At 35.5% G+C, this 12268-nt stretch overlaps 1 protein-coding gene across 1 annotated transcript in view; it reads right to left on the bottom strand.

The window, feature by feature from the left end:
* LOC122686725 (phosphatidylinositol 3,4,5-trisphosphate 3-phosphatase TPTE2-like) overlaps positions 1-11700 on the bottom strand; it is a 31387-nt gene extending 19687 nt beyond the window's left edge. Inside the window, exons 1-4 of the mRNA XM_043891929.1 lie at positions 11573-11700; positions 4566-4626; positions 3510-3591; positions 3316-3404 (exon numbers count right to left, since the gene is read on the bottom strand). Of these exons, the coding sequence (XP_043747864.1) occupies positions 3316-3404; positions 3510-3591; positions 4566-4626; positions 11573-11623 (283 nt within the window). The 5' untranslated portion in view covers positions 11624-11700. The remainder of the gene's footprint in view (positions 1-3315; positions 3405-3509; positions 3592-4565; positions 4627-11572) is intronic.
* Between the last annotated feature and the right edge of the window lie 568 nt (positions 11701-12268).

Genomic DNA, 12268 nt, shown 5'->3' with positions numbered 1-12268 from the left:
ACAAATGAATGTTTAAATTTATTTTTCAATCCATAGTTTGAAAAACACTACTCTAAGCCAATAACTTTCAAAGAAAACTTTGTACCACCTTGTCCTCTGATAAAAAAAAAAGCTTCTTGCTAAAGAAGGCTACTGACCATTAACAACCTGGCTCTCTCTAGGTTAACATTTCAAATTTGTTGGACATCTATGAATCTCCACAGCCCTTATATATTCCCATTTGAAAAAAGAAAAAAAAAAAACCAACTTTTGTAGATCCATGTCCTGGTGGCTGTGGATAAGCACACACACTCTGCCATAGATAGAGTAGCCACTTTCTCATCCAGTCAACTCAGGTATGCAAGGAATCATTAAAATGCTTTACATTTGTTTTTAGTATTTTAACTTAAAACATAGGTGTATATTCACTCACTAAACTTTTGCTATTGGACAAAAGTTTTAACTTTTTAAGTATGATGAAAAGAATCTACCAAAATATGTACCAGGTTTACCATATTAATGATGAAATGATGATAACATTCCTTCTAAAGCCAGGAACTAAACAAAATGTCCACTATTGGGCTGTTTCTAGTTAACACTGTACTACATGGCTTAGCCAGTGTTGTAAGGTAAGAAAAAGAAACAAAATGTTAAAGGATAAAAAAAGAAGAAATAAACTATTTGAAGACTAGGAAAATCCAAGTAACTCTATAGGCTAACTCCTAAAACTGATGACAAGAGTTCAGGAAGATACAAGGTCAACACTAAAAGAACAAACAAGCAAACAAAAACCCCAACAAACTCATGGCTAAATAAAGGATGTAGGCTGAAATCTTTAGAGTAATTACTAAGGAATATAAAAAGAGTATATGACTTCCAAGCAAATGGTGGGGGTGGAAAGAAGCAAAAAATTCAATCAAAATAGCAGTAAAGATATAGAATATGTGAATAAAACAATGAACAAACAACCTAATGGGCACATATAAAACCCTGTTCAAAACAATGCATAATACACTTATTTTTCAAGTGCAGAGAAAACATTTGATAAAATTGACCAAATTCTGGGCCATAAAGCAGGTTTTAGAAAAGGCAGAGGAACCAGAGATCAAATTGCCAACATCTGTTGGATCATCAAAAAAGCAAGAGAGTTCCAAAAAAACATCTATTTCTGCTTTATTGACTATGCCAAAGCCTTTGACTGTGTGGGTCACAATAAACTGTGGAAAATTCTGAAAGAGATGGGAATACCAGACCACCTGACCTGTCTCTTGAGAAACCTGTATGCAGGTCAGGAAGCAACAGTTAGAACTGGACATGGAACAACAGACTGGTTGCAAATTGGAAAAGGGGTACGTCAAGGCTGTATATTGTCACCCTGCTTATTTAACTTCTATGCAGAGTACATCATGAGAAACTCTGGGCTGGAGGAAGCACAAGCTGGAATCAAGATTGCCAGGAGAAATATCAATAACCTCAGATATGCAGATGGCACACCACCCTTGTGGCAGAAAGTGAAGAAGAACTAAAGAGCCTCTTGATGAAAGTGAAAGAGAAGAGTGGAAAAGTTGGCTTAAATCTCAACATTCAGAAAACTAAGATCATGGCATCTGGTCCCATCACTTCGTAACAAATAGATGGGGAAACAGTGGAAACAGTGGCTGACTTTATTTTTCTGGGCTCCAAAATCATTGCAGATGGTGATTACAACCATGAAATTAAAAGACGCTTACTCCTTGGAAGGAAAGTTATGACCAACCTAGACAGCACATTAAAAAGCAGAGACATTACTTTGTCAACAAAGGTCTGTCTAGTCAAGGCTATGGTTTTTCCAGTGGTCATGTATGGATATGAGAGTTGGACTATAAAGAAAGCTGAGCACCAAAGAATAGATGTTTTTGAACTGTGGTGTTGGAGAAGACTCTTGAGAGTCCCTTGGACTTGTTCATTGGAAGGACTGATGAAGCTGAAACTCCAATACTTTGGCCACCTGATGCGAAGAGCTGACTCATTGGAAAAGACCCTGATGCTGGGAAAGATTGAGGGCAGGAGGAGAAGGGGACGACAGAGGATGAGATGGTTGGATGGTATCACCAACTCAATGGACATGGGTTTGGGTAGACTCCGGGAGTTGGTGATGGACAGGGAGGCCTGGCATGCTGTGGTTCATGGGGTCGCAAAGAGTCAGACACAACTGAGCGACTGAACAAACTGAACTGAAACGAATTTCAAAGAACTAAAAAAATACATATGTTCTCTGACCACAATGCAATGCAACCAGAAATCAGTAACTAGCAGATAATTACAAAATCCTCATGTTTGAAAATATAGTATATTTCTATATAACCCATGAGGCTAAGAAACAAACACAATGGAAATTAGAAAATATTCTGAACTAAATAATAATGAATACATATAAAAACTTGTGTGATGAAGCTTCACTAAAATCTTTCATTAATTCTATTAACTTACCTGTAAATTCTTTTGGATTTTATTGCACAAGATTATATTGTATGAAAATAAGGAACTATATTTTTTCCTTTTCAATCCTTTTTTTCCTTAGCACTGGCTAGAACCTTTGGAATGGTATTGAATTAGAAGTGATGACCACAGGTACCCTTGTTCTCCTACTCTCAAAGGAAAAGCTTTCAATAGCTCACCAATTACTTTAGTGAGTGTGTGTTTGTTATCACATTAAGACATTCCTTTAATTTTCTAAGAATTTTTATAATGAATGAATGTTGAATTTTATCAGAAACTTTTTCTGTATATTTAAAATAATATGATTTTTTAGCTTTATTAATCTGATTGATTACATGGATTGATAGTAAACTAACCTTGAATTCCTAGAATAGACACAATTTTGCTGTGCTGTAGTATTTTTTAATAAATTGCTGGTTTCTTAATATTTTCTTAAAAATTTTTTTATCCATGTCATGGGTAAGAGTAGCTTTAGTTTTCAAACTTTGGCTTCATAAACTAAAGTTAAGTTGCACTTACTCTTTTTGTAAGTCTTTGGATGAATTTGTGTAAGCTGACTTCTTTCCTCTCTCTTCCCTCCTTTCCTCTCCTTCCTCTTTCCTTCTCTTCCTGCAGTCTTTTTATTTTTTAATCTAATTTATTTTTTAATTGGAGGAAAGTTGCTTTACAGTTGGTTTCTGTAGTACAACAACTCAAATCAGCCAGAATTATACATTCTTCCTTCAGTCTTGAAGCTAATTTTTAAAAATGTCAACAGCGATTATTGCTGGTTCATAGCAGAACATACCTTGTTGATGAACCTCATTAAATTTTTCAGATTTCTTTAAAAAAAGAGAAATAAAAAGAAGAATTTCTTACCTTTGCCCCCCTTACAGTGAACCACTATGATATTGTCTTTGTCTTGAGCCATCCACTCTTTCACTTCCATGGAGAACGCCACCATCTCACTGATTTCAAATGAAATAGTTTTGGTTGAATTAAAATACTTCCAAAGAAAACCAAGCCCTATGTATTTGACCCTCTTCTGTTAGCCAATTTGGCATCAAACATACCTCAGAGAGGGGACATTGTGATCATCAATCAAGTATCGATGGACCCTATGATGGAAGTACTTAGGATCATAAGCTCTTTCACCTGAAATACATGATGCATAGGTCATATCACTAACTCTAATTAACATAGCAAATGATCAAGGTGTGAATAAGTTATACTTTTTAGAGACTGCTTATCTACGTTTAAAAGGAGCTTTCTGACTGGCTCCTGCTACTCTAAAAGGGTCTCAGAAACATAAGTACAGTAGTGCTTTCTCCATCTTGAGTAACACAAGACCAAATTATTTGGTTTGTTTTACTTTTGGCTTGCCTTACTTTTAATTTTCTTTTTTAAAAACACGTTTTTTTTTTTTTGTTTTGCGGTATAGCCAATTAACAATTCTCTGATAGTTTCAAGTGAGCAGCGAAGGGACTCAGCCATACATATACATGTATCCATTCTCCCCCAAACTCCCCTCCATCCAGGCTGCCAAATAACGTTGAGCAGAGTTCCATGTTCTCTACAATAGGTCCTGCTTACTTATAATTTTCTAGCAGGCTACTCATTACTTTATCATAGGGTTACACAGAGCAGAAGCAAATGTGGCCACCAGAATAAACACTTGCCTACTGAAAAATATCTATTTACTATATATAGGAAGAGGGGCATCTTGGATATCATCTGTTTTCTACAAGGATTTGGATTTATTTTTTCCATGCAGGGCTGTGGTCTCCTCACACCTCATCCCTAGTGGGTTAGAGCATGCATTTGTTGAATTGTCTTCAAAACACAAGCTGGCAGGAAAAACGGAAAAACTTTCCTAAACCTACCACCACAAGAGCTGACTCTTTCTAAAATGTCTCTGCCTCCAATCTCCTGCCTCCTTCACAGGGTACGTTGTGCTGTTGAGCTTTCTTTTCCTACCAAATAGGGCCAGCATAAGATGGAGATTTTTTAAAATTCACTTGCTACCACAAAATACTTATGATCAAATGAAATGTAAAAACTAAATCATCTTCTTGCACACAGTGACCTGTTTTCTATCATAGGAGCAAAACATGGAGTCATGTACATACTGCAGAGATTGTAGACTTGATAGTGGTTTGGGTGCTTGGTATCCAGGAACCGCACAACTTCCTAAAAAAGATGGATACACATCTTAAATATGTCCATGGTGCGCCAACATAAACCTTTCCCTACTACTAACCTAGAATGATTATTACCTTTTATTTACTTTTCCCTCATTTAGCACCTTTTAGGGGAGATTCAATGAATAAAATGCATTCCAAGTTATATCTAAACCCTTTGTGAGTTTTCAAATAGCTCACAAAGTTGTACTTTTATACTCAAATTAGCCTTTACTATAAATACACATTGTTTAAAGCTACCAGATAAGGAAATTAGATGGTAAATGAGCTTTAAGGAATTGTAATTTGTTCTAAACTTTGTACGGAACCACAAAAGATCCTAAAAAGCCAATCTTCAGGAAGAAGAACAAAGCTAGCGCTTTATTGCTCCCTGATTTTATCATGCTCCCCGATTTTAGACTATTAATACAAAGTTGTAGTCATCAGAACAGCATGGTACTGGCATGAAAACAGACACATAGATCAATGGAACAGAATTGAGGGCCCAGAAATAAATCCACACATATATGGATAGCTATGCAACTTAAAAACAAACAGACAAAGAAAAATAATTAAAAATGGGTAGAGGATCTTCTCTAGGGGATCTTCCCGAACCAGGGATCAAACCTGCATCATCTCTTAAGTCTCGTGCATTGGAAGGTGGGTTCTTTACCACTAGCACCACCTGGGAAGCCCCATATGGATAATTAACTTATGATAAAGGAGCAAACAATATAAAGGATGGTCTCTTTAACATACAGTGCTGAGAAAACTAGACAGCTAAACGCAGCCATTATCTCACATTACACACAAAAATAACTCAAAAAGGATTAGACTTGAATGTAAGATGTCAAAACATAAAATTCCTAGAAGAAAACATGGCTGGTAACTTCACTGACATTGGTCTTAGCAATGTTTTTGTGGCAAGGGAAGGGAAATGAGCCAATAGAAACAAATGAGGCTACATCAAACTAAAACCCCCTGTACAGTGATACAGACTATTATCAAAACAAAAAGACAATCTAACTGAATAGGTGAAGATATCTGCAATTCATATATCCAGTAAAGGGTTAATATACAAAACTTAAGAACTATACAATTTAAAAATAAACAAAGAAAACAATAAAAAAAATGGGTAGAGGATCTGAACAGACAGTTTTCCAAAGAAGATATACAGATGACCATCAGGCACATGAAAAAATGTTCAGCATCACTAATCCATAGGGAAATGCACATCAAGATATAACCTAACACCTGTTAGAATAGCTATTATATTATCAAAAATAAGAAATAAAAAATGTTAAGAGAGGATGTAGAGAAAAGGGAATCCTTCAACACTATTGGTAGGACTGTAAATTGAGGCAACTTCTATGGAAAAAAGCATAGAGATTCTCCCCAGAATTAAGACTAGAACTACCATATAATCCCAGCTATTCCATTTATGGGTATATACCCAAAGAACACAAAAAACACTAATTCCAAAAGATACACCATTCCCTGCACCATTCACTGCAGCATTATTAACAATAGCCAAGATACAGAAACAACAAAAATGTCCATCGATGGATGAATAAAGATGTGATACACACAAGCACACGTGTACACACACACACACACCTATTCAATCATAAACAAAGTCCATCAATTGCAGCAACATGGATGGACCCTGCAAGCATTATGCTAAGTGAAACTGTCAGGCAGAGAAAGACAAACAGCATATGATTTCATTCATGTGTGAAACCTAAAAAAATAAAATGAACAAACAAAAGAGAACGAAACCAAGCAAAGATACAGAGAACAGATTCCTGGTTACCAGAGGGGAAGGGGTTTGGGGTGTGCCTGAAATAAGTAACGAGGGTCAACTCTTACGGCGATAGATAGCAACTAGACTTGTGGCAGTGATCACTTTGTAGTGTATACAGATGTTGAATTATAATGTTGTACTCCTGAAACTTACAAGAAAGAGAGAGAGAGAGAAGGAGAAAGAATAAGAGTGGAACAGAGGGAGGGAGGAAGTAGTAAGCGTTTGCCTGAGAGCACAGTCAGCAAAAGTTTTGACCAACTTATAGCACGATTAAGACAAAAATCACAGTGACTGACATCTGGATCAAAGGATTCCTCGGTAAGCCATATAGAAAATAAACTTCCAAATGAAGATGGTCTGGAAACTGAGGGGCATGAGGTTAAAAAAAAACTCAAGTATGACAAAGAAGATGATGTTAGAGATGGCCAAGCAACTTCTAGGGACATGTTATGGCAGAAGAAACAGAAGAACCAGCTTTATCTAAGAATAAAGACAAAGAGGATGAAGAGAAAGAGAGTCTTTAACAACATCAACAGAAATGATTCCAGAGGAAAAAAATCGAGAAAAAGAATCTGATGATGCCTTAACTATAAATGAAGAGACTTCTGTGGAAAATAATCAATAGAAGAAACTCCTCTGTCTCAGGATGGTGAAAATAGAGGCCCTGCAAGTAGGATTCCAACTGTCATGAAATAGAAGAACTAGGAGGGTCCAACACCAGCAGAACTGGAGAGGTTCGCTCAGAATCATCCACAAGAAACGATTGTGAAATCACAGAAGTCACTGACGAACCGACAGAACAAGACTCTTTAGAGACTTGCAGTAGTTCACACTCAGTTCTAGTTTTACACTCTTTGAAATTTTTATGTAAACAAATGGAGTTTTTCATTTTACAAGAAAAGGAGGTCATAAAGTACTTCATGGGATAAATTCTGAAAGAATTATTCATGTAGAAAGTTATGAATATCAGCTCTACTGGGTCTTGCTTACTAAATACTTTTTGGAAGGTGGGAGAGGATCTGGTTAAATCAGAGACTCGTGTTTAGATTTTTTTAAGTTTAGAATTAAAGTGTTTAAACCAGAAAGTAATAATTACAATCCTTAATTCTTTTGGAGAGTATTATGTTCGGATAATACATATACAAAAAAGCTTCCAGTCTTCTTCTGACAGCTCTGGCAGTTTTTATATTTAAGTCATAGTTACCGTATGGTAACCATATGGTAACCATAGTTACCATAGTCACATTTACCATATGAGTTAAAGTGCTTCATGGTAGTTATATACAATTTTTATTTATAAATATAAATTACCTATATGTTCATCTCTTACAGAAACACAAAAATAAAAAATTTTCTCCCTTAGAATAATATATGTATATTTATGTGTGAAAAAGTATAAGTGTTAGCTGTTCAGTCATGTCCAACTCTTTGGGACACCATGGACTACAGCCTGCCAGACTCCTCTGTCCATGGAATTCTCCAGGCAAGAAGACTGGAATGGATTGTCATGCCCTTCTCCAGGGAATCTTCCTAACCCGGGGATCAAACCCAGATCTCCTGCACTGCAGGCAGATTCTTTACCATTTGAGCCACCAGGGAAGCCCATATTTGTGTGTAACATATTATATGTTATATATATATATATATATGTAAGATCATGCATATTATATAACAGAACATTACAAAGAAATATGTAGAATTATTTTTATATAATTTCATATTTATTATATAATTATAAATTATAAATGTCTATATACTGATAGTATTACATATATTAATATATTCAGAATATATGTATATTTGTACACTGTATGATTAAATGACATAATTATATCACATAATATAAAAACTATTACATAGGTTTTATAATTTTATATTATATAGTATATGTAATAAATTACATGTAAATATATATATATTATTATAAAGGGGGAACTGTTATATTTTTGTTTCTATAACAGTTGAAATGTATACTACATATGTAGTAAATGTTTATAAATGGAATATTAATGCTACATAAAATGGATATATATTTATATATGATATATAATTATATACTATATAACATGATATATATTTAATATATTAATTTTATATATCATATTAACATATATTTAGGAGATCCAACCAGTCCATCCTAAAGGAGATCAGTACTGAGTGTTCATTGGAAGGACTGATGCTGAAGCTGAAACTCCAATACTTCGGCCACCTGATACAAAGAACTCACTCATTGGAAAAGACCCTGATTCTGAGAAAGATTGAAGGCGGGAGGAGAAGGGGATGACAGAGGATGAGATGCTTGGATGTCTTCACCAACTCAATGGACATGAGTTTGAGTAAACTCTGGGAGTTGGTGACGGACAGGGAGGCTTGGTGTGCTGCGATTCATGGGGTTGCAAAGAGTCGGATATGACTGAGCTACTGAACTGAATATATACTATAATGTATATTTTATTTAAAAAGATACTATTTTGAGAGAAATATTATTTTAATATATCAATATATAATTAAATATACAACTGTATATTATCTAATTTATGATATATAGTATATATAATATATGTTATATATAATTTACACACATTATTCTGAGGAAGAAATGCTGTATTTTCTGTTTCTGTAAGATACCATGCTGAAGCTGAAACTCCAGTACTTTGGCCACCTGAAGCGAAGAGCTGACTCATTGGAAAAGACCCTGATGCTGGCAAAGATTGAAGGCAGGAGGAGAAGGGGATGACAGAGAACTAGATGGTTGGATGGCTTCTCCAACTTGATGGACATGAGTTTGAGCAAGCTCCAGGAGTTGGTGATGGACAGGGAGGCCTAGCACGCTGCTGTCCATGGGGTTGCAAAGAGTCAGACATGGCTGAGTGACTGAACTGAACTGACAAGATATGAATTGGATAATTTTTCTAGTTGGTAACAAAGGAGTCACATTTTTCAAGACAGATTCTTTCTCCTCTAACTAATTTAAAATCTGATCCTTGTTAATGCTTGGAAACCTTAAGCCTGTTGAATTTATGAAGTTAAACACAGTCTGAGAGATCTATTCTAACTAAAATTCTTTTTGCACACTTCTGTGGTGAGAAAAAGACTTCATTATTTGTAAGAAAATGTGCTTTACCTTAGATATAGTTACTTAGCTTACTGTTTTGTAGAAGGAATATGCTTATGAAGCTGACATGAGATTTTCTCAGACGAACTGGGCAGGTTTACAGTTTTTGCTTGCTTTTCTGCACATTTGTGAATATTATACATTTCTTTCTAACATATTCCAGAGTATGCAAATATTGATGTATGAAACACAAGTTATACAGGAAAAATTAATAAATTACTTTAATGATGGACTCGAGCTAACTGTCTGAATATCATATTCACAGACTTAAAGTCATGAGATGTGTACAACTTCTGTGTTAAAATTACTGGCTGCCAAATTTGTATCTGTTTCTTCAGATGCACCTCTTGGTATTTAGAATTTTTAATTTTCTGAATTTTTAGAATGTGATGTGTTGGCTGCTTTTGTGAAGCAATGTATAATTGTATAATTTCTGTAAGTAAACTGAATGTTTGGGTTTCCAATCAATATTCCAGAAGCAATAAATATTAATGTTATGCTATTTAGAAAGAACTGTACTTTATATAATTATATGTACAACTATTATATTATGGTATACACAATAATACTGGACAAATCTCACAGAATTTATTGTAAGCGTAAAAAGCTACAGTATATGATTCCATTTATGTGAAATTTAAGAAAAAGTAAAACTAATCTGTTGTGACAGAAGTAAGAACAGTAATTACCTCCAGTATGTCAGGGTATTGACTAAAAAAGAGCAAGAAGTGTTCCACATTTTGATAGGGGTGTTGGTTACATGCATATATACCTATATATAATTTTAATCAAGATACACATTTCAGGTTAGTGCAATTTACAATATTTGTTTGCCTCAAAGTATAACATACCCATGTGTATATAGGTACACTGATATATAGACATACACACATATACCTACATAATTACATTTTGTTGAGATATAACAAATGGATATACACTAATGTATACACATCCACAGGGTTTCCCAGGTGGCTCAGAGGGTAAAGAATCTGCCTGCAATACAGGAGACGCAGGTTCAGTCCCTGGGTCAAGAAGATCTCCTGGAGGAGGGCATGGCAACCCACTCTAGTATTCTTGTCTGGAGAATCCCAAGGACAGAGGAGCCCAGCGGGCTACACTCCATGTGGTTGCAGAGTTGGACATGACTGAAGCAGCTGAGCGTGCACGCATACACGTCCACACACATACGAAAACTTCTTAAACAACTACTTTTAACTAGAATTTCATAGTAAACATCATTTGATGTTCGAACTTAATTTATTTAACCTATAGAACCTGAAGCAGTATGTATCCACTGTAATTTAGGATCTTAACCTAAGAACAGACATTTTTAATTAAAGAATTCTCCATCTTTTCCCCTATGACAGACCATGAAAAATGGCCACAATTCCCCACAGACACAACAGAGATGGTATCTGTTGTCTGTCTGAATCTGAACTGGGTTTGTAGTTGGCTTATCTAATAGAGTGAGGTAGAAGCCACTTTACACTAGTTTGGAGCCTGGGCCTTTGGAGGTTCGGCATTCTTTGGCTGGATAATAACGAGGTCCTTGCCACTCCTTTATGTAAACAAGCCTGAGCTAGCCTGTTGGAGAATGAGAATCCCATGGAGCTTCCAGGCATGCCATCTTAGACTAGCCAATCCTCAGATGCCCAGGGGTTGCCCACAGATGCATAAGTTAGCTCTGCCAAGATTAGTGAAGCCAATTCCTGATTGGCAGAGCCAGCCAGTTAAGCCTAACTCAAATTTACAAACCACGTTATCATGAGCTATGTCAATGTTTGCTGTCGGAAGACACTGAAGTTTTGGGGCAATTCATAACACAGCAAAAGCTAACAGATAACAACCCATGAGAATTTTTTTTTTTTATCTGCAAGAGTACATTTTTATTTTTATTTATTCATTTATTTATTTTTATTTTTTAAGAGTACATTTTTAGGAGAGTACTGCTGTCTCTGGGCCAAGGTTATCTTATAACTCCAGAATCTATGTTTGCTGAGAAATGTGAGCTTCTGTTAGATTAAAAACCTTTACCTTAATGGGATTCCTGTAGAAAGACTGCTTTCCAGAAGATGGGAATGACATGGCAATAATACGCTCTGGAAGTCAAAACAGTCACTATTACAAATGTTATAGATGTGAAACAATATATGAGAACTCAATTTACATATAATCAGACTCCTTTTCCATAGAAAAGAATTTTCAGGATGAGAATGACCAGAGAAAAAGCTAACTAACCCTCAGGATAATCAGCATAACATATGAAAGTATTCACTATTTTGATCATTACACTTAATGTTCCCAAGACTCAAATGGTTCAAGACTTAAGCAACAGATTTGTCTATTCAAATGGTTCAAGAATTAAGCAATAACTTTAGTCTGGAGCACCCCCTGTGGTCGGAATTGGTTTCTTAAACACCAAAGGAAAATGAGAGATCTGGGCTCCAACAACGTTAGGACCTCCTGGGATGTTTTCCAGTGTTCCTTTGATTCAGAAACCTGAGACCTAAACGCAATGACCTCATCACTAGGGTTCCAGCAAGAGAAGAGGTTTCTCTGAAAACCTTGAGACCAAGGATAACTACTAAAACTTAATAAATTCTAAACCAGACAAATGACTTCAGCTGAAAACCCAAGTAGCCCTGATTTGAGATGAAAATTAAGATTTTTCCATTGTCAGGGTTACACTCCAAATATGTCATTACCATAGCGGCGTAAGTCTTCACAAAC

This window comes from Cervus elaphus, chromosome 30, assembly GCF_910594005.1.
Source record: "Cervus elaphus chromosome 30, mCerEla1.1, whole genome shotgun sequence".
NCBI classification, from domain to species: domain Eukaryota; kingdom Metazoa; phylum Chordata; class Mammalia; order Artiodactyla; family Cervidae; genus Cervus; species Cervus elaphus.
The sequence above is the reverse complement of the archived record's forward strand: the minus strand, read 5'-3'. Positions and strand labels throughout refer to the sequence as shown.